The 22947-nt window shown below is 40.8% G+C and overlaps 1 protein-coding gene across 1 annotated transcript in view; it reads left to right on the top strand.

Annotated features, from left to right (window-relative positions):
- The window catches only part of LOC308666614 (putative ATP-dependent DNA helicase HFM1), a gene marked incomplete at both ends in the record, with an annotated part of 121866 nt that overhangs the window by 28625 nt on the left and 70294 nt on the right, over positions 1 to 22947 (top strand). The window contains 4 exons of the mRNA XM_081325508.1: positions 9855 to 9902; positions 11211 to 11291; positions 18113 to 18204; positions 21008 to 21114. Coding sequence (XP_081181634.1) covers positions 9855 to 9902; positions 11211 to 11291; positions 18113 to 18204; positions 21008 to 21114 — 328 coding nt within the window. The remainder of the gene's footprint in view (positions 1 to 9854; positions 9903 to 11210; positions 11292 to 18112; positions 18205 to 21007; positions 21115 to 22947) is intronic.

The following is a 22947-nucleotide window of genomic DNA, read 5'->3' as shown; positions in this document are numbered from 1 at the left end:
AATAAAAACAATCACAAATAAAACAATTTATATCAATTGTCTAAAGCTGTTCTTCTTCCCAACTAAGCTTTAAATTCATATTATCCTGATATATTATACAAATTAAAATACCATAGATTACTTCCAAACTTAAAAAATTTTTTATATAATCACATCATTCCTATATTCTTATATTCTATTACCTACTCCAATATTGCCCATAAAAGTATTACAAATTAATTTCAATAACACATAAAACAATTTATATCAGTTTTATAAAACTATTCTTCTATCCAGCTAAACCTTAACATACTAAAACCAAATTTAAACAACCTTTCTTTCTCCTAATATATTATACAAATTAAAATACCATACATTACCTTCCAGGCTTAAAACTTTCCATCCAAATAACAAAGCATAACCTACAGAATATCAATAAACACTACTACAAATCTTCCCAATTAAATTTTCATAATCATCTTAAAACTAAAGCAACACAAAATATTATATAATTATTTTATAAGGGTGAAAAATGAATCCCCAAATACTTAATCCTTCTAGCATCCTTATTACATTGTTATCTCTTGCAATTATGCAACTAAATCCTCAGGTATGCTTCATTCTTCCAGAAGCAGCACACCTCTTCCAATTTCTGGCCTTCTCCCGTGGTGATGAAATTTGACCCACTCCTGTAGCTTTCACATCTGTCTGCGTTAACCCTTCAACATCTTGTGGATTCTCTCTGGAACGTTGAGGCTCTCTGTCACCTTTTTTCTTTGTAGACTCCAAAGACGGTATGGGGACTGCTTTTAAAACATTACTGTAAAAGTCACGTGCCTGAATCACCGTGGTAAGACAATGCCTCGTACCTTCATAAGTCACCACCATACCCTCCGGTATTTGCCATCTAAACTTAATATCACGTTGCCTCAATTCGTGTGTCAAAAAAGCAAATTCCTTCCTTTTTCTTAAAATTCTTGCAGGAATCTCTTTTAAAATCAAAACTTTTTGCTCATCCATTACAAAATCAATATTATAGGAGGCCTGGATAACTTCATTTCTAATCTTTCTCTTTGTGAAATAAACCACCACATCTCTGGGTAATTTCCTTTGTCTTGCAATCCACGAATTAACACGGAAAGTTTTATCTATATCTTCCATTATTTCATCTGCTGGTCACTCCAACACCCCTTCCAAAACCTCAGAAACCATTTTTGTCAAATTTTCCTTAGGATTTTCTTTTAGGCCTCTGATTCTCAAAGCAAACTCCATCTGAGAATACTGTGTCGAAATCAAATCATAATCCATTTTCTCTATCACATTTTCAGTTTCTGTCATTTTGGCTTCCATTCTAATATCATTTTGAACAAGATCTTCCACTTTTTCATCCAAAATCTCAATGCTTTTAGCCATATTTAACATTACAGATGTGATGTCTGCTCTCATTTCTGCTAATTTCTCTGTAAACTTCTCCTCCAACTTTTTCTCCATTATCTCAACAAATTGTTGCATTTGCTTTTCCATAGTTTCTTGCACAAAACTCTGCAAATCTTTTACTGTAAAAGCTGATACAGATTCAGATGCAGAGGACAATAAAGTTTTCACCGAAGACTGCTGCCTCAGGGCAGGAACTTTAGAAGATATAGCCGCCATTTTCACCCTCTATTGTTAACTACGCACTTTCACATGCAGATTCAGCAAAGTCCATTGAGTTAAAGATCAAAACATCATCTTCACCAAAATCTCCTGCATCGCTCTGCCTGCATCCTCGTTCTCATAAGCTCTTCCTTGCTAGCAGGGATGGTTGCGAATGCCCTGTTCTGCTCCAAAAAACCCGGAGCAGAGACGCCTTGCAGTCCGGAGCATGCCCAGGCTTTGGGGGGGCTCAATCCTTCCGCCACCAAAACTCTAGGTTCTGGAGGCCCCAGAGAGCTCTAACCCTACCTGGACGCTCACCCCCTCCTCTTCTCCCGAGGTGGGGGCTTCCAAGCCACCAAACAGCTGATCGGCGCTGTTTTTGGCGGCTCTATGGAGCCACGAGGCTGACATCCAAGAAATGGCTGCCTCCGGCGTCGCCTTGCCATCCGGACAGCCCCCTCTATTGGCTTTTGAAAGCCAATAGGGTCTTTCTTTGTTCTCCTTCTGGAGAGGGAGCTGCTGCTGCGGTGTCAGCTGCTAGCAAAGTTCAGAGGAGGCTCCCGAGGCTGCCCGAGCTGCAGCTTAGCAGCAGGTGTGAAGGAAGAGGGCCTGGCGGGGAGGGGAGGTCCATTAAAGTGTGACACTGGGCCTGTCTGTCACCAGATCCCTGCATTTCTTAATTTTAGAACCATGTAGGATTAGCAAGGTAAACTTTTCTTCAGTTAAAGTCCTCTTTTGTTCATTTCATGGAGACATCTGGGTAGCCTTTATTTTTGCAACAGTATATAACTGGTTTGCATTGTCTCCTTTATGATGTCCTTACGTCCCCATCCCAACTCCACCCATCTAACCTACATCTCTGAGATTTCCTGACAGTCAGCCATCCAAGCACTAACTAGATTTGACCCTACTTAGCTCCAAGCTCAGGAAGTGGTCCTCAATGGCCCCTGAGAGTGAAAATTAGCTTTCTAAAAGATAGTCTCCTTTACTCCCTCAGCCAGGAACTGTGTCTCATGGCTACTATTTTAGTGGTTATCTGGGTTCTTGCAGATTTTGTACGTCTATCTGAAGTGGTAATCTTAAGCATTTTTTTCATAAATTACTTAAGGATATGCAACTATATTTTATCATATTTATTTAATGTTACTTTTGCATCTACTTTTTTCAATCTATTTTCTTTCTGTCATTAATTCTCCAAGAATAAGAAATGTAAATTGTAAACTCCTCATAGCACAGTTCTATATTATTGTTAAAATACACTGGGCAATTATGGACATATTCATTCATATTCATAAATAGACTGAATTGTAACACTTTCCCCCTCACCTAAGCCTGTTCTCTTGTGTGTATAATTTGAACATAGTCAGGCCATTTTTTATCAGCAGTTGTAAAGAAATAGAAACAAAATGTTTAACTTATGTATTAATAACAATTTCTTTGCAATTCATTATCTTGTCAGCAACATGACTCCATCAATTAAACACATACACGTTGAAGGCAGCATGTGCACTTGTATTAGATATCTATTATCTCCCACTGCTAGTCCTTCCAAAAGGAACTCAATATATGTCATACTATATATGCAAAAGTTGTCTCCTCATTTATTAAAGTGCAATACATCATTTTCCAAGTAGACAAAAAATATATTCCATCTTTACTATACCCACCTGCAGTATATAAACATGGGGGAGCTATCCCACAATTTTTCACCCCTATGGCAGCCTACTATGCTGTCTTCATGATTAATTTGATAAAACAGAACTTAGTGTTCTAAGTTCATCATGAACTAAGTCTGTGAAAATATTTTGGCAGGGATGAATTAATAGCATGCATTTTAGGTTATAGAAGCATCTCATTCAATGTGATCATATCTTTAAAATGGTATGTACAAGCCATCAATAATGTGGTTGCTAATATAGGTAGGTCTGGCTTATGAGCTGTTTGTATTTAAGGAGATGCTCACAACAAATTCTAGTTTATTTGGTGAATGCCTGAAAAATGCATTAAGAACTGAATATATAATTTTTTAATTATACAAATAACATATAAATAAAATTATATAAATAAAAGATTAACAAGATGAGAGTTCTTCACCTCTTTTTTAAGAAAAAAAGCACTGCTTATATACATATACATAAACATAGATGCAACATATTATTTTGTTACACAGATGAAAATACAGATCCCTCCAACACTTAATAAAAGTGTTGGGAAAAATTACTGAAGCCCAGTCAAGTTGTCTACATTTTCCTTACCTTATCTGTAGCTATGTACGCAGTGCTTTTTTCTAAAAAAAAAAAGGTGCCGGAACCGTCATCTTGGCGGGCGCAGGAGGTGGGGTGGCAGGGGGGTGGCGATGCTGCGGTCATGGGTACGAGGGCTGTTGGTGGCAAGCTGCCCCCTGGGGCTGGAGCCAGCGCAGGTGGTGCTGTGGGAGCAGCGGGGCCTGCTCTATATGGCGGGGCTGCACGGGGCGGGCGGCGGAGGCGGTGCGGACCAGGCGATGCAGGGTGGCCACTTAGGCATGCAGGGTGAGGTGACAGTGGCACAGGTCCAGCACCAGGTAGGCCACCAGCCTGGCTGACACGGGTGAGCACAAGGAAGGAGTGCACATGGAATCCGCAGAATCCACCTCCCACTGCTCGTCCTCTCTTAGTTACCTAGTTGAGATGGTGTAGTTGGGCAGCAGGGAGGGATGCAAAGTTCCTGCCAACTCACCTTCGCTGCAGACAACTTGCCGGTGCAACGTTTGCCGGCCAGGTCTTTTGGCACACTCAGCAGCAATTTCTATTGGCTTTCAAAAGCCAAAAGGCTTTTGAAAGCCAATAAGGGAGTAGCATAGCTTGTGCAAAAGCTTTTTGTGTGTGTGTGCAAAAAAAGGTGCCAGAACGCCGTTCTGAGCGTTCTATGGGGAAAAAAGCTCTGGATATATCACATATAATTGAAGATTGTAATTAGTTGCATGTGCACATTCAGCAAGTGTGATGTATTTGTGCTGGCATTTCTAGGCCTCTTTCCAACCACATCCAGAAAAATTTGTAACAAACATTGGAATTCTTATGGCCATGTTTGGTATTTCCCAGCAATCTGTTACTGGAAGGAAAAAGCAATCCCTGCTGCGTTACTGATCCCAGAGAAGCATTTGCATGTATGCAGGTATCCTTAGGGTGCCACAGTTATGGATGAGAAATATTGGTTGCAAAGTTGGCATTTCTGGATGTAATACAGATATTTTGGACTTATTTTTGTTTCTTTGCATGTTTGATATTTTAAAAAAGGCATATGCTACTGACTACGCTTATGCACATATGTAACTTCTTTTGAAAGATTGTGACTAAAGTGAAAGATTGTGACTAAACAAAATTTTAATGTACAGATAATACCACCAGAAATTATTTTAGCCTTTTAATAAATGTTGTTATTGATGTTAAGCTCACAATGAAAAACATCATATATTGTTATGTATATACTAGGTTAATTATTTAAAGACTGAAGTGCAACATAACTCGATTCTAAATAATCTATTTTTCAAAACACACAACAGTCCAAACAGTAAAAGTAAAGTCCAGATTAAGAATATTTCATTCTTAAGAATTGTTTAATTTAAAGTGGTTTAGTTGTAATAGATGGTTAGATTCAAAATAGTTTTCAAGAGTATGTACAAAAGATACTATTTTTTTCTAGCATCAGCTAAATTAGACATATTACGTTGAGAAAAATGTTTCTCATTTCTTTCCTGTTACCTTTATGAAATCATCATTGCAGAGATGTTAACATAGGAAATAGATTACTTTGTTATCTAATTTTACCTTCCAAAAGACAGAAGCAGATGAAAAATGTGAGGTTCTTTCCTTTTGGCTTTTTTGAATTAGCTGTTTTAGATTCTAAAAGTTTAGTTTCTAAAGAAGTAACTCTGTAAATAATTTTAATGTCCTCCTCTAGTGCAGGCTCTTTTATGTCTCAAGGACTTCAACTCCTAGAATTCCTGAGCCGGCATGGCTCAGCTTGGAAACCTCTCCCTTTCCCCTCAGCATGGCTGGCTCAGGATTTCTGGGAGTTGAAGTCTATGAGTCATAAAAATGGGCCAAGATTGCGTAGCCCTGCAATAAGCTTTCAGAGGGAGGTTTTTTTTTTGCAAAGAAAAAGGTGCCGGAATGCCGTTCTGAGAGTTCTATGAGAAAAAAAAGCCCTGTATGTATGTAATTCAAAACAGTTAGATTTGGCAAGGTCTTTTATGAATACTGAACCTCTTTTGTATCTTGATGTATCTTTTGCTTACTAATTATTTCATAGTCTGTAAACTACTTGATAAGTTATCGTCCTAGATTACAAATTCGAATTTTTATCAAGCTTATAAATGGCATGCTTGGATTTAAGCAGTCAAAACGGAAAGTTAAAATTATATCGGAGAACTTGGAAACAGAAAATTAGTCTGGGATATTGAAGCTGAAGCTCCTGTTTCTTCTTGTTCCATGTATAGCCTTGAGGATACTTAGACTTTTAACAGGCTTATTGCAGATTCATATTGCAATTTCTTTTGTAAAAGTCTGATAACTGTTTCTCTGCAATATTTCAGAATATTAAAATGTTAGTAGCATATTGGAATGTGATACAGATAGTATTTTGTTCCCTACAGTAAGTATTAGGTTGCCTGCTTTTGAAAAAGATGAATTCACTTTCTTGAATACTGTACAATTTTTCTAAAGTTTTCAGCTAAATAAGCTTGTTTTTATAGAGGATCAAATGAGAACATTAAAATTCATAAACTATTTTATATCAAGTGAATGCAGATCTATTTTCCCCAAAGGCAGAATTTCTGTTTCTTCACTGATCCTTCTTGCTGTCATCACCACAGCATAAGGCATTCTGCAGTGTTCAGCACAGTAGGATCTCTCTGTATGTGGAACAGCTGCTTTTTAGAACTGTGAAAGAAAGGGGGGGAGAGAAAAAGTGGTAAATGAAATACTTACTTTCTTGAAATGCCCTTAAATGATAACAGTTAGGACATTTAGCACCTTTCACTACATCTGTTTTCACACTGATTTTGTATATATGTGTGTATGTGTGAGAGAAAGAGAAAGAGAGAAAGCGAGATAGAGAGATGAAAGCACATATAAAATCTTTGTAGTAGTCACTGCAAAATTATTCACAAAATAAATATTTTTTTAAAAAAATAAAGGTCTATTTTGTTGCCACAAATATAATGGAACAAATGTTAATGCTTGAATGCTGTCTTGCTTTTTCTGTAATTGAGATTTTAAAAAATAGAAATAGAAAATAGGGAATATGTCAAATGCTAAAAGCATTTTGAACTGTGAAAACTGAATATTATTTTCTAAGCCATTTTTATTTCTGGAACAGATTCTTTTGTTGTATCATGAATAATGAACAAATATTTATTTGTGCAATTAGGATGCTTATGTTAAAAGAGGAAAGGAGAAATTCAGAGCTCTGAGAGGAGGGTATTCAATTCCTAAGATGAAGCGCTATGACAGATTGTTATATGTGAGAGCAACAAGCAGCAATTACTTTAGTTCTACAAGCCAGTTTCAAGGGAAATTTGAAATTTCTGGTATATCTGGATCAGGGGTGTCAAACTTGCAACATCATGTGACATGTTGCGATGTGTCATGACTTTTTTCCATTGTCAGCAATAGGGTGGGTGCAGTTTTGGCATGACGCATCCGGCCTGCGGGCTGGCAGTTTGACACCCCTGATCTAGATTTTTAGCTGACCAGCTATATACTATAGCATGAATTTATGGGTTGATACATTCTAAAACATAGTGTATGGTGTCTAGGTCTTCTTATTCACTGTTCCTTCTATATTGGAAGGACAACAATATGTGTAGCAATGTACCAGCAGGCACTGGAAATCTGTTCCAGAAGTTGGAAATTGCACAAGAAGAGATGATACATGTGTATGTGTATAAAAGAGCTAGAAGAGTGATAGGAAATCTCATTCAGTAGAGGTAAATGAACACAATTGGAACCAAAATCTCAGTTGTTAAGCAAAGCGGTTCTTAAGTGAGATGTCCACATGACTGCTTTGTTCAACAACTGCAATCCTATCTCTCCCGGTTGCAGTCTTTAGATGATCTCCTACTTCACGGGTCGGCAACCCGTGGCTCCGGAGCCGCATGCGGCTCTTTAAGCTGTCTCCTGCGGCTCCCAGTCCTCCTCCGCCATTCTGGAAAAAAAAGTGGGAGTTAAAAGTCCCATTGAGAGAATGGGGCAGCGGAGGTTTGGAGAGCTGGTGCCTTTTGGGGCTGAAAGAAACGCGAACGAAGGCAGCAGCTCTCCAAACCTCCACTGTCCTGTTTGCAGAGCTTCTGCCTTCATCCATGTTTGACGGAGGCGGCAGATCTCCAAACGGGTGGCAGTGGTTTGGGGAGCTGCGTGCACAGCTCTTCAAACCTCCACTGTCCCGTTTGCAGAGCTTCTGCCTTTGTCCATGTTTGACGGAGGTGGCAGCTCTCCAAACGGGCAGCGGCAGTTTGGAGGCCCCGGGGGCAGGGTGCTCGGGTGGCTCCAGTGGTGCCCAGGCTGAAGGTGGCACTGTGACCCAGCGCTCGTCACCAGGGAGTGCCTCCCGGCTCGGGGGAGCCACGCTGCAGCAGATGCTCGCGAGGCTTCCTTCAGCCAAGGAAGGGCCCATTGCCTCTGAGGGGGGGCCTTCCTCGTCTTCGCGCGGCCCTCCGTGGTTGTCTCAGCCTGTGAGTCCCCCCAGTAAGCTGGCGGCACTGGGTGGCAACAGGTGCGTGCAGCTCAGGATGCGGTACGGGCGTCAGGGCTGCCGAGGATCGGCGCAGTGCAAGAGATCCAGGGCAGGAGCTGATCCCGAAGCTTCACAAAAGGCTAGAGGTGGACGGGGGCAGGGCTGGTGCATGTTTTGCTTTGTTGTGCGCACATTTTGCAGCTCCCACTTTTTTGTGTATGTGACGGAACCAGTTCCGAGTGGCTCTTTTGCTGTTTCAGGTTGCTGACCCCTGTCCTAGGTCATTAAGTGGAAGAATGAAAGAGTTGCCTAGAGAGAGGACTTAAGCTCCATGAAAAGCTGAAATCCTCCTGGCAAGCAGCCCTTTTGCTTTCGAACATTCCTGCAGCCTGTGAAAGGATTTCAGCTCCCCTCTGTGCAAGGAGGGAAAATCCTTTGGTGAGCTTCAGGAATGGAGCTCTTTGAAACCTGGCTCTGGATCCAGGCCTGAGATTGAATTGTATTATTTGTTCAGTGGTCCATGTTTCGTTTTGTTGTTTTTGAGGTCCATTTAATCTGGACTATCTGTGTAATCCAATGTTTTTATGTTTTCACTAGTTTAGTATGCCACTCATGGGAGCTGGGTGACCAATAAATTTAAATGAATAAATAAATTTCGACTGGATGTAATATGTATTTTCTGAAGAACTATACAGGAAAAACATGTACATGATTACACAGAAGTAAAGCAAGATAACATATGACAAGCTTGTACGGATGAGAACCATATTTATTTATTATTTTTATTTTTAATTTATTTTTAATTTATTTATTTACGAGTGCTGCTTCTCTTAGGATTACTTATTTTACAATATATATTTTTTTAAAAAACAAATTTGGCAGAATGGGCATGGAAGCATGCTTTCTATTATGGCACCTGCTCTGTTAAACAACTTCCCCCCTTAAATATAGACAGCTCCTATTCTATTGGCCTTTAGCAAAGCAGTCAAGACCTGGCTCTTCCTCCAGGTGTCAGTTGGGAGCTTTGACATATTTGAGCCTTTTAATTGATTTTTAGTTTTAATTGATTTTTTTAGAATTTCCTGTTTTTGTTTGTTTTGTACCCAGAGTTTCTTTGATAGATAGGTGGCCATATACATTGGATCAACACATTGTAAATGAATGAATGAATGAATGAATGAATGAATGAATGAATGAATGAATACATACATACATACATACATACATACATACATACATACATACATACTTTTCAAATTTACTTGTGGCTGATGACAACAAAAAAGTAAAAGCCTAAACTGTGTAATGTGGGGGTTTTTTGTTTAAACTTGGATAAATGTAAAATTAATAAATAATTTATAAATCTCTTTAGGAATCCTTTTGCGTCCCATAATAAATTGTGTGCTTAATATACAAATCTGTTGATTGCAAAACTTTGCATAGGTTTCTATAACAAAAGAGCTGCACATTATTGTTTTACAAATTAAGTATTAATAATCAAAAATATTCTTTTAATCAAGGGTTTTCAGCTGGACTTGACAGAAATGGAATTGAAGCAAAATTACAAGGTCAGATTTCTTGAAAACGCAAAGAACAATGTATTTAAATAGGCTTTAATTTGACATTTAAATTTGTTTGCTCATTTTGCTTCGCATCCTAGTACTAGTTCTGCTAATTCTTTTGTTTATCCTCTTAGCTCCTGTTGATTCCTTAAAGATTATTGGAGCACAATGAAGTGGTTCTTTTTTCCCCTCTAGCGCAGAGACAGATAGCTTTGCTCTTACCACCAACTCTAGAATTCTTTTCCCTTTACCTAGAACAGTGGTGGTGAATCTATGGCACGCGTGCCAGAGGCGGCACTCAGAGCCCTCTCTGTGGGCACACGCACCATTGCCCCAGCCCCGCCTCCTCCTACGGCCCCCTCCTCACCAGCAGCCCCCCCAGAGGAGAGTCACCCCCAGGCGCAGCCCACGTGAAGCACCACAGCCAAGGACATGGTAGCTGGGCAGCGGGGACAAGACTCCACCCTTGCAGCCCATCGCACACAGATGATGCTGTGGGGCACGGGAGGAGGGCGTGGCCACCATGGTGCTGCTGGGCCACTTGGGTGATCTGTGGCGGGCCGTGGAGGTGGTGGGTGGCCCAGCAGGCAGGGCGGAGTGGGGACAGGGGTGGGGGCAGTTTTTGGGCACTCAGTCTCTAAAAGGTTCGCCATCACTGACCTAGAATCTCTGTCTTTCTGAATAAAGCAAACCTATTTCTATGCCCCCAAAGATGTTTTGGTTCCAATCTTTTCACTTCCAATCCCAAAGTTCAGCTCTACTTTTACCGGTATTGTGCTTCCTTCCACTTCAGCATTGCTTAGTTTCCTTCTTTTCTTGGGATCTAGCTCTTTAGGAATATGTGGTCATTTTCAGTCTATCTTGCTTACATCTTCTCTCTCTTGCATCTTCCTTTTTGGTCTTTTCCCAGAAGAGCTTTCTTTCTTCTCTTTCAGCCACGCTGTTTCCCTTTGTCCCAAATCAAAGCTTTTTCCCAAACAAAGGTAGATCTGAGAAGAACCTTCTCTGCAACTCCCTACTTTTATGTGAGACTAAGATTTTAAACTCACCAAGAAAACCCTTTATTTTATCTGGGCAAGTGTAAACTTGTTTTTCTTGTTTGGTCACATGTTCATAGCTATTACGTAGATATTTAAGAAGTTGATTTTATGTCTGGGAAATAGGGTGAGTGAATGTGGGGAACAGAAGTGCTTGCCTTGCCTGAGTTGAATCAGGATTTGCCTGTTCACAGCAGATTGATAAATGTTCTCCTTTTTCTATCTGCAAAAATTATTTTTTCCTGCATGTCAAAAATTATCCCTTCAATTTGGACAGAACTGTGTTTGAAGAATTTGAATGATTTGTCATCGCTTGATTTGATCAAAATGGATGATAATCTCTATTTCAAAACCACAGGTAATATTACATAATCTCTTATTATCTGAATGTTCAGAATTTATTTTTTAATATTTTAATATTCCAAATGTTTTTGGGGGGTTGCATTGTTCTCATAAAAACTGTACCCTAGAGCAATCTGCAATTGCAAGACTTCATACTTTTCTCAAGTCTCTTTTATGTATCCATTTGTTTCTTTCCATAATGACTGAAAATTGATAATGTAGTTTTTGTCATTCTCAGTAAACACCTGAAAACTGTAATATCAGCCATAAAATAGGCATAACAGTAGTTTTAAAAAAAATACAATAGAAAATAATATCAGAACAAAATATGTTAGCCACATTTATAGTATCATGGTTCTGCCCAGTGCTTTTTTTGTATAAGAAAAAGGTGCCGGAACTCACACATGTCATACAACCCTCCTTGCCTATCCTACAAGGTTCCATCCAAAAAAGGTGCCGGAACTCCGTTCTGAGTGTTCTATGAGAAAAAAAGCCCTGGTTCTGCCTACCTGTATCATGGCACTACTCACTGCAACTGTCAGGTTTCAGAAAAGTGTTAACTGTGACCAATTCCAGTTACAAACTTTGTTCCTCCTTTTCTTAGAGCATTCCATAAATTAAGGGCAGCTTCTTGATAAGATATATGTATATATATATGTGTGTGTGTGTGTGTGTGTGTGTGTGTGTGTGTGTATGTATATATGTATGTGTGTGTGTGTGTGTTTGTGTGTGTGTATATATATATATATATATATATATATATATATATATATATATATATATATACACACACACATACATATACACACACACACACACACACACACACACACATATATATATATATATACATATATATAAATAAGGTAAAGGTAAAGGTTCCCCCGCACACGCGTGCTAGTCGTTTCCGACTCTAGGGGCCGGTGCTCATCTCTGTTTCAAAGCCAAACAGCCAGCGCTTGTCCGAGGACGTCTCCGTGATCATGTGGCTGGCATGACTAGACGCCAAAGGCGCACGGAACGCTGTTACCTTCCCACCGTAGTGGTCCCTATTTTTCTACTTGCATTTTTACGTGCTTTCGAACTGCTAGGTTGGCAGAAGCTGGGACGAGTAACAGGCGCTCACTCTGCTACACGGCACTTGGGATTCGACCCGCCAAATATATATATATATATATGTATATATATATATATATATATATATATATATATATATATATATATGTGTGTGTGTGTGTGTGTGTGTGTGTGTTTTCTGAGGTTTTCGCGGGTGTTTGTATGTGGATCTTTGGTTATTCGGGTTTTTCCCCGCGTAGAACTAAAGGTGTAGGCGCAACGTTTCGACGGAATCCCATCCGTCATCATCAGGCTGGTGGCTTTAGCTTCCTTCTTCTGGGAGAAGCATGTGGCTGTTTGTTCCTCTTTTTTAAACTGCCAGAGGGGGTGTGTTCTGTGGGTGGAGGTGTGCTCTGATTGGGTGGGGGACCAAGTGTGTTCTGATTGGGTGGGAGTGTGTTTTGAATGATGGGTGTGTTCTGATTGGGTGGGGGTGTGTTCTGAGTGGATGGGCTGGTCTCAGCTGCCAGCCCCAGACCTGAGCTGGTGAGTTGTGCTGCTTTTGTTTGGCTTCGTGTTTGTGGTGGTGCCATGTTTTTATAGTGGGTGTCAGTTTGCTTATTGTGTGGTTTGGAGGGGTTTAAAGTGGCTGATGTTGCAGCTGTAGTTAGGTTTCTGTTTTGTGGTTGTGCCTCGTTATCATTGTGGGTTCGGATTTGCTTTTTGAATGGTTGTGTGGTGGTGATGTCATGTGATGTTATCATGAGTTTGGGTCTGGTATCATTCTTGGTGGTTGGGCCTCATCTGTCAATCAAGGTGGGTTTCCAAATGGCTGGTAGGCGAGAGTATCATCTCGTTTGTTCATGCTGTGGGGGCGTTTTTCTATCTCAATGGCTTCTCTGATTATTCTGTTGTTAAAATGTTCAATTTTGGCGATAGTTTTGGTTTTTTTTAAATCAATTTCATGTCCCGTGGCTTCAAAGTGTTGGACCAGGGATGAAGTTTGTTCTCTCTTTCTGAGTGAGTTTTTGTGCTCTTCAATGCGTGCACTTATTATTCTGTTGGTCTGTCCGATGTATGTGGTGGGGCAGGTGGTGCATGGAATTTCGTATACTCCTTGGTTTTCTAACCCAATTATGTCCTTGGGGTTTCTTAGGATGGTGGATATTTTTCTGTCTGTGTAGAATGCTGTTTTGATGTTGTGTTTTTGGAGGACCTTGCTGATTCTGTCTGTGGTCCCTTTTAAGTATGGGAGGAGGGCTTTGCCATTTTCTTGTTCTCTGTCTTGGGTTTTTGTGGGTGTCTCTCTTCGGATTAAGTTGGTAATCGTGTTTCTTTGGAATCCATTGGCTGTTAGTACATTAGTGAGAGTGTGTAGTTCGGTTTTTAGGTGTTGTTCGGCAGCTAGGTGTTTTGTTCTGGAGATGAGTGTCTTGGCTACGGAGTTGATCTGTGCTGGGTGGTGGTGTGAGAGTGCGTTCAGATAGCGGTTTGTGTGTGTTTTTTTATGGTAGATAGTGTGTCCTAGGGAGCCGTTGGATTTCTTGTAGACTAAGACATCAAGGAAGGGAAGTTGATTGTTAGCTTCTGTTTCCATGGTGAATTGTATTTTGGGGTGTAGACTATTGAGGTGTATGAGGAAGTCATCCAGTTTTTCTTTGCCGTGTGGCCAGATTACGAAGGTGTCATCTACGTATCTGAGCCAGAGTTTGGGTTTGTGGTTGGATTTTTCTAGAGCGAGGGTTTCAAAGTGTTCCATGTAGAGGTTTGCGATGACAGGTGAAAGGGGTGATCCCATGGGTGCTCCTTCCATTTGTTTGTATCTTTGTCCATTGTAGATGAAGTATGTGTTAGATAGGCAGTGGTTGGTCAGATCTAGGATGTGTTTTGGGGGGTTGTATTTATTTAGGATAGCTGTCAAGGCTTCTTTGATTGGCACTTGGGTGAAGAGGGATATGACATCGAAGCTCACAAGTAGGTCACAGGGCTGTAAGTTTAGTTTACTTATGATCTCTATGAATTGGAATGAGTTTTGTACGTGTGAGGTGATGGAATTTGCGTAAGGCTATAGTTGTTTGGCAAGAAATTTGGCTAGATTTTGTAGAGGTGAGCCTATGGAGCTGACTATGGGTCTGAGTGGGGTTCCTTCTTTGTGTAGCTTGGGCAGACCATAGAGCTTAGGACATCTGGATGATTTTTCTCTGGGAATGATTGTTTTCTGGATCTCTTCACTGATGGGGGATGATTGAACATTTTAACAACAGAATAATCAGAGAAGCCATTGAGATAGAAAAACGCCCCCACAGCATGAACAAACGAGATGATACCTCTCGCCTACCAGCCATTTGGAAACCCGCCTTGATTGACAGACGAGGCCCAACCACCAAGAATGATACCAGACCCAAACTCATGATAACATCACATGACATCACCACCACACAACCATTCAAAAAGCAAATCCGAACCCACAACGATAACGAGGCACAACCACAAAACAGAAACCTAACTACAGCTGCAACATCAGCCACTTTAAACCCCTCCAAACCACACCATAAGCAAACTGACACCCACTATAAAAACATGGCACCACCACAAACACGAAGCCGAACAAAAGCAGCACAACTCACCAGCTCAGGTCTGGGGCTGGCAGCTGAGACCAGCCCATCCACTCAAAACACACCCCCACCCAATCAGAACACACCCACCATTCAAAACACACTCCCACCCAATCAGAACACACTTGGTCCCCCACCCAATCAGAGCACACCTCCACCCACAGAACACACCCCCTCTGGCATTTAAAAAAGAGGAACAAACAGCCACATGCTTCTCCCAGAAGAAGGAAGCTGTCAAGCCCCGCCGGCCTCCCGTCCGCCCGGGCCTCGACATTACCTCCTCCGTCGGCCCCCGGACTCCCGGATGGTGGGCGTGGCTTCTTCTGCCGCCGCAGCGTGCCGCCCCAGCCCCGCCGGGCAGCCGGCCGCTCCCCAGCTGATCGGCACGCCCGGCTCGCACCTGCCCGGTCCCCAGCTGATCGGCGCGCCCGGCTCGCACCTGCCTGGTCCCCAGCTGATCGGCGCGCCCGGGCAGCACCTTTCCCGGACCCCGGACGCTGATGTAGAGGGCGTGGCTTCGTCTGCCGCTACAGCATGCCGCCGCAGCCCCGCTGAGCAGCCAGCCGCTCTCCAGCTGATCGGCGCGTCCAGCTCGCACCTTACCGGTCCCCAGCTGATTGGCGCGCCCGGGCAGCACCTTTCCCGGACCCCGGACGCTCAAGTAGAGGGCGTGGCTTCGCCCGGACTTTGCGGAGCGCGCCGCCGCAATCCCGCCGAGCAGCTGGCCGGCGCTCAGCTGATCGGCGCGCCTGCTCCCAGACGGCCGGCGGGCGCGCGCTCGCCTCGTCACCAGGGACGGCGCCGGGCGACCACCGGTCTGGCGCTGATGTTTGTTTCTCTGGACCGCGGATGGCGCCCGGGCAGCAACGGGCCGAACCATGCGGGCAGTTGGACACGCTCCAACAAACTGTGGAGGGGGGTGTGGCTGTGCCCATTGGACTCGGGGGGAGTTTAACGCCCGCAACACCAGCACGGACTGGGGCGCGCGAGGGAGCGGAAGGACAGAACTCACCTGGGAGGGGCTTTGACGGGCTGCAGCAGTGCACACGATGGGTGGTGGCTATGCACGGTGATGGGTGGGGTGTTTATGGGGAGGCGGGCGGATGCCGGTTTGCTTTCAAGGGGTGGGGTTAGGGTGTGGTAACATGATAAAAGAGCGTTGAGGCTAGGTGCCTCAATGCTGACTTTATTGCGGTTTGCTTTGTGGAAGAAATAAACCTGGTCACCCGTTCCTTTTGGAGTGCTTTTGTTTTCCTGGCTGAGGACGTCGTGACAGAAGCTAAAGCCACCAGCCTGATGATGACGGATGGGATTCCGTCGAAACGTTGCGCCTACACCTTTAGTTCTACGCGGGGAAAAACCCGAATAACCAAAGATCCATATATATATATGTGTGTGTGTGTGTGTGTGTGTGTGTGTGTTTGTGTGTGTGTGTGTGTGTGTAAATTAGTAACAAAGAATTAAGGGAGACTTTGTTAGTAATTTACACAAATATATGAGCTGTCACCAGTGTGACTACTGCCTGTTCGAGGGCCTTCAAGATAGGCTGAAACAGGAAATAAAGATTTGTCCCATGTTTGGGGCCTAGCAAGGTAATCTAAATAGTTAACAAGTATTTGACATATATATATGGATAAAAGCTATTTTTCAGCTGTTGGTACGGCTGGCTATATTCCCATATCTCCTACCGGATGGTAGGAGAGTAAAGAGATACCGTCCAGGGTGTGAGTCATCCCTGAGAATCTTCCTCACTCTTCCAAGGCAACGAGCCCTGGCAATGTCATCCAGTGGTGTCAGGGAACAGCCCACAATGTCTTGTGCTGTGCTCACTACCCTCTGTAATACTTTCCTATCCGCGGCTGTCAGACCAGCATACCAAACCACAATACCATACGAGAGGACGCTCTCTATAGTAGACCGGTAAAAGAGGGTCATTAGCTGTTGTTCTAGCCTGTTCTTCTGCAAGACCCTAAGAAAGTGAAGCCTCTGTTGGGCCTTTCTAGCCACCTGAGTTGTGTTAACTTTCCAAGTCAGATATACTGACTATATATATATATTCTGAGGTTTTCGCGGATGTTTGTATGTAGATCTTTGGTCACTCGGGTTTTTCCCCACATAGAATTGGAGGTATCAGGGCAACGTTTCAATGAAATCTCATCCGACATCCTCAGGCTGATGGCTTCAGCTTCCCAGAAGAACGAAGCTGAAGCCATCAGCCTGAGGATGACGGATGAGATTTCATCGAAACATTGCTCTTATACCTTCAATTCTACGTGGGAAAAAACCTGAATGACCAAAGATCTACATACATATATATATATATATATATATATATATATATATATATATATATATATATATATATATATATATATATATATATATATATATATATATATATATATATATATATTGAGCTAGGAAAATTGGTAAGGGCTGCAGAAACTTGAGACTTTAAGTCACTAACACATATGTATGAAAGAGTAGTATCTAGACTAATCTTCCTGTGGAAAACTCCCATTGCTATTCATATTTCTTCTGAGGATCATGGAATTCAACCAAAAAATTAACCAATGGACAACCAAAAGAAAACTACAATCTTTTTCAGATTTGTATAAAAGCATTATTATAAAAAATAATGGCAATATTTCTCAAAGTTCTGTGGGATTGTTCTCAGTGATGGGAGTGTGGAAAATTCATGAATATTTTTTGAATTTTGTATAGTCTTAAATAGTAATAACATTTTCACTTTGAAATGGTATACTGAACATGTTGTAATTAGAAGGCCAGTTAATAGATTAAAACATATTTTGTTGTTAAATCTAATTTTTGATATGTTCCCATTCTATAAAGATGAGTAGGTAAAAATAATTCAAAGTCCTTTGATTTAAAATCAATGTCACAAAATAATAAGGGTTGGAAGTTGAGCCAAATCTTGTGCAAGAATCTAAATTGAAACATCCCAAACTGATGGCTGTCTAGCCAATCCAGTGAAGAGGAATCTCCCACTTCTTTAGATAATTGGTTCCGAAAGAGAACTTACTATTAAAAAAGGGTTTTCCTAACATACGTGTTCATGTAATTTAAAACGATTATTCAACTATAAAAAATTGCCTTTTATATTTCACTTATTAAAAAATTTAATTTTATGTATTTTTTTCTACAGAAACTGGACGGCAGATGGCTTGGTATTATATTGCATTTGATACTGTAAAAAAGTGTTTCATGATTAATGGAACAGTAACTTTATCTGAACTGGTAATGTTATTATTCATATGAAGAATTAATATTCTTACAAAGCTGAAAACCCATTTACGGTTTCAGATTTTTGAAAGTTGCTTTTTACTGAAACTTTACATAATTCATGCCATTTAGTTTAGATCTGTGATCAGAGTTGTGAGCTGGAGAAGAAATTACTTGTAGTTCATTAATTATTGTGCAAGCTACTAGAAGAATTTGTATAGTACAATTATCAGGAATGGCATTAAACTAATGCAAAGTTATTAGAAAACAATCTGTTCAACTTGAAAATAACATTTGTGGAACTGGATCACCAATTCTCTGGGACTCACAAGAATAGTCTATTTAAAGCAGGGGTCCCCAGCTCCTGCACTACTGGCATGTGGCCTATTTGGAACCAGGCCCTATGAGCTGTGGGCACATGCGCATGCACCTCAACTTGCACAAGTGGCAGGCTGGCACACATGCACCCGTGCGCACAGCTCAACTTGTGCAAGTTGAACTGTGCACACATGCATGTGAACGCCAACCTGTTGCTCACACAAGTCAAGCTGCGTGTGTACGCGCGTGCACATTGGCCCACCGCTCAGAGTCCGATTCCCCTCTAGCCCCCTGCTGGGCCACCAAGCCATAAAGGTTGGGGATAACTGATTTAAAGAAGACCACATTACATTACACCACATTAAGAAATCATTATTTCTCACTGGCAAGACTTCAGAAGTTTGTAATTGCTTCCTAGGGCTGAAAGAGAGTGATTGGCCCAAGGAAACTCAGGTAGCTTTGTGTCCAAGGTGGGATTAGACTTCATAGTCTCTTGAATTCTATCCTGGTGCCTTAATTACTGACCAACCTGGCTTTCATATTAAAATACTGTAATATTTTTTTGAAAAGTTCTTGCTGCAGATGTCAAATCTTATTACATTTTAGACTTTAACATTTTAGACTTTAAATAAATAACTAATGCTGAGTGGATACAACTTTTCATCTTTCTTTTTGCCTTTATTACTTATATTATTTGTATACATTTATTGTGGTTCAGCTTTAGTAAGTATTTAGTACAGACTTTAGTACAGCTAAAGTGTATGTTATGGATCTAAGGTCAATGTATTGTTGCCTATGTTTATTTTTTACTCTTTTTATATGCTATTAGCTGCTCAGAGTTACTGTGATAGGTTGGGGGGGGGCATACATACTGAGTAAATAAATAAATAATCTAAGCCCTTTTTAATTTCAGTTTGGACAAAATGTACCCAATCTGCCCCCAAATTCTAAATGAAAAATTAATTATCTAAAAAATTGGGAGAAGTTATCTGTTTTGCTTAGGCAATTTGCTCATGAAATACTTATCCTGTGGAGCAATTAAATCTCACTTTGCCTTGAAATGTCACACATAATTTTCCCTGTATTTGGATAATATTTGGACTAAAAACCTAATGAAAGAAATATGAAAAAGCCTTTAAATTGTTTTTATGACAGAGTTTTTGTGCTGAAGCATATTATATGAGAACCACAGCAATACATGAAACAATAAATGTAAGCAGGATATTTAAACTGTTTTTAGTGATATATAACATAGAAAGGCATTTTCTGGCAAAACAGACAAATATTTTTCATTGCTTTTCTTTTTTGTCTATAGTGTTGGGAGGGGTTCCATTAGACCAGTTGAGATATTATTTGGCATTTTTCTGTGCATGAGAATTTGAACAATATTCATTGAACTGTGAATTTTGGTATTTGTATGGTAGCACTGGGATTATCTATCAAAGAAATTTAGTTCCCATTTAATTTTGAATGTATTCGATGTTACATAAATAAACATGGGTTTATGATGATGCTCTGTCAACTGTAGCTGTTTGGTGTTATCCTGATTTTCAGAAGTATTAGTCATATTTTGCCACTCTGTTTATAGCAAAAAATTAAAAGTATTCAATGAAATACAGACTGTAATGAGAGAAATTAATATGTAAAGCCAGGTTTTATCCTTACAGTACAACTGTGATAAATATGAACCAATCAAATTTTATTTATTTGTAGAATTTATATGACCTCCCATCTCACTGCAGTGACTCTAGGTGGTATACAAAATTAAAAGCAACAATTTAAATAACTTAAATCATAAATGCCTGAGGTCACGAACAGCTATTCCAACTCATAATAGAACAACAGTAGCAGTCAGAGCTTGTTTAACCTCCTGGCTCAAATGCATGGGATACTTTTAAAAACAGATTCTTTGTTTTTTAGGGTGTTACATGCTTGTGTAGGGACTCTGTTAAATGTACCCAATATGTGGAATCTTGATACTGACAATTTGGATAAAGTTAAGAAATAAATAATAAAACAACAGCAGCAATGTAAGCAATATATTTTATTCTCAAAATTTGGTTCGTAAATTTCTTAGTACTCAGCACTAACCCATTACATGAATGTATTGTTTTTCCTCTTGCTGCTGCATATTAAACTGTCCAGCTGTATTCCAGGAAAAACTATAGATTATTCTTCCAGGCTTGGTAATAAAAACAACATTATCCAATGTCTGTCTGTTCAAAAGTAAATTCTACTAAGATCAATGCATTCTGTTTTTCCACAAATATGGATAAGCTAAATAATCATATAAAAATAACAACCACAAATAAAAACAAACTAAATAATACCTCCATCAAGTCTTGTGAACTATTAAAACTGAATTGCCAGAGATCATTCTGAACCTATTTCTCTCAATTCCATCCAAGTAATTAGATACTTTTTAAAGTAAATGCTTAAAATATATATTGAAATAAACAGAACAAAAATAGAACAAAATTAATGAAAGAAACTATTGCAGGTTGTATTGATATCTGGTTGCAGTGAATTTTCAGACATCAAGTTAAGAACAAATGAGAAAAAAGTACTGAATTCCTTGAACAAAGATAAGAAGTGGATGAACATAAGGTACAAGTTTAAAATTATTTTTAACTAAGGAGTAATTTTAATTATAGCAACATTTTTGTCTTCTGCATAGTGTATGTGCTTAAAACCTACACGATAAGTTATTATAAATTCTGCCCTACTTACAGTTAATTCTATTTCATATTGGAGATGTCAATGCTTGGGCAAAGACTTTCCTGGCCATGTCCTTTACCTGCTATTCTAGCAAGACCCCCAAATTCAGAAGAACTTCCAGATTGCAAACCTGGGGAATCACAATCTCATCAAGAATCTATTATGGTATTTTTGTGGGGATTAGTAGGCTTTAACCCAAACTCGCTTGGATTGAGTCTGAACCTGTTTCTCCCCTTCTAAGTTTCCAAACACCAGGTCATAACGTCTACCAGATCTCCTATTTGTAAGATGATGCAGCTTTGTATCGTTCACATGTTGATATCGTCTCACTGTGAACTGAAAGATAACCTCTCCCAGCAGTTTTGCATGAATATTAAATAAAATTAAGGAAAAAAACTGAGCTCTGGGATACTTCATACTGGAGGGACCAACCTCTTGCCTCCAACACAAAATGGGACCTACCTACTCAGTAAGGGATAGAAATGCTGTTATATGGTGCCTTCAAACCCATACAAATTGTCTAGAAGGATACTATGATCAACACCACTGAACTCTCTTCCCATCCCAATGAACTGACTTCCTCCAGTCCACCAAATTGTTTGGGGTAACATTACAAAATGATATATCTGTCATCTAAAGATTCTTTCTATCCAGCTTCCAATTTAGAATGAGTAAGAACAGTTGCATACCCAAATTGCTCAATAAAAGAATCACAAAAAATTATAATAGCTTGGTCTTATGGCCAGTAGGAGCCAGATCATTTTAAACAGTTCAGCTTACTTTCTAGAGATGCAATAAAGTAGATAAGCAAGCCTGCTCTACCGATTGTATCATGAAAGAGTAAGCTCAGATGTCCAGTTGTACTCACCACAGGAAATGTCCAAACATCTCTTCACCTGTTTTTGAGAGCTCTCAAAAAATGAGCAGCTCACTGGGATCAGTGGGTGGGGAGCCACACCCATTAGAGCTTTCAATGTTAAAAGCCGCCCTGTTTAGGGTGACTCGCTCCCTCCTTAATCAGGAGGTGAGAGAGGAGCCCTTGCAGGGGCGGGCCGAGGAGTTTAGTCATCATCTGACGGACAAAATCACTCAGATCCAGGCCGGTTTGGACTCTAACTGGGCAGAGTCTGATGTGGAGGAATCAGATGGTCTTGAGCATGTTATCTGGACTGAGTTCGATCCTGTTTCCCCTGATGATGTGGACAGGATTATGGGGAGGCTTAGTTCCACCACCTGTTTATTGGACCCGTGTCCCTCTTGGCTGATTTATGTGGCTCGGGAGGAGACACGAAGCTGGTTCCAGGCAGTAATATCTGCCTCTTTGAGTGAGGGTATCTTCCCCACCGCTTTGAAGGAGGCGGTGGTGAGGCCCCTTCTCAAGAAACCTGCCCTGGACCCAGCGATTTTAAACAACTATCGTCCTGTCTCCAACCTTCGCTTTTTGGCGAAGGTTGTTGAGAGCATGGTGGCGCATCGGCTTCCTCTGTTCCTGGAGGAAACTGATTATCTGGACCCATACCAATCGGGTTTTAGGCCCGGGTACAGCACGGAGACGGCATTGGTCGCACTGGTGAATGATCTCTGGTGGGCTCGGGACAGGGGTTGCTCCTCTGTCCTAGTTCTATTAGATCTCTCAGCGGCTTTTGATACCATTGACCATGGTATCCTATTGCGGCGTCTCAGGGGGTTGGGAGTGTCTTGCAGTGGTTCTCCTCCTATCTC

This window comes from Vipera berus (assembly GCF_964194415.1).
Source record: "Vipera berus genome assembly, chromosome: 3".
Taxonomy (NCBI): domain Eukaryota; kingdom Metazoa; phylum Chordata; class Lepidosauria; order Squamata; family Viperidae; genus Vipera; species Vipera berus.
Note: the sequence above shows the minus strand (reverse complement) of the source record. Positions and strands in the feature narration are given on the sequence as shown.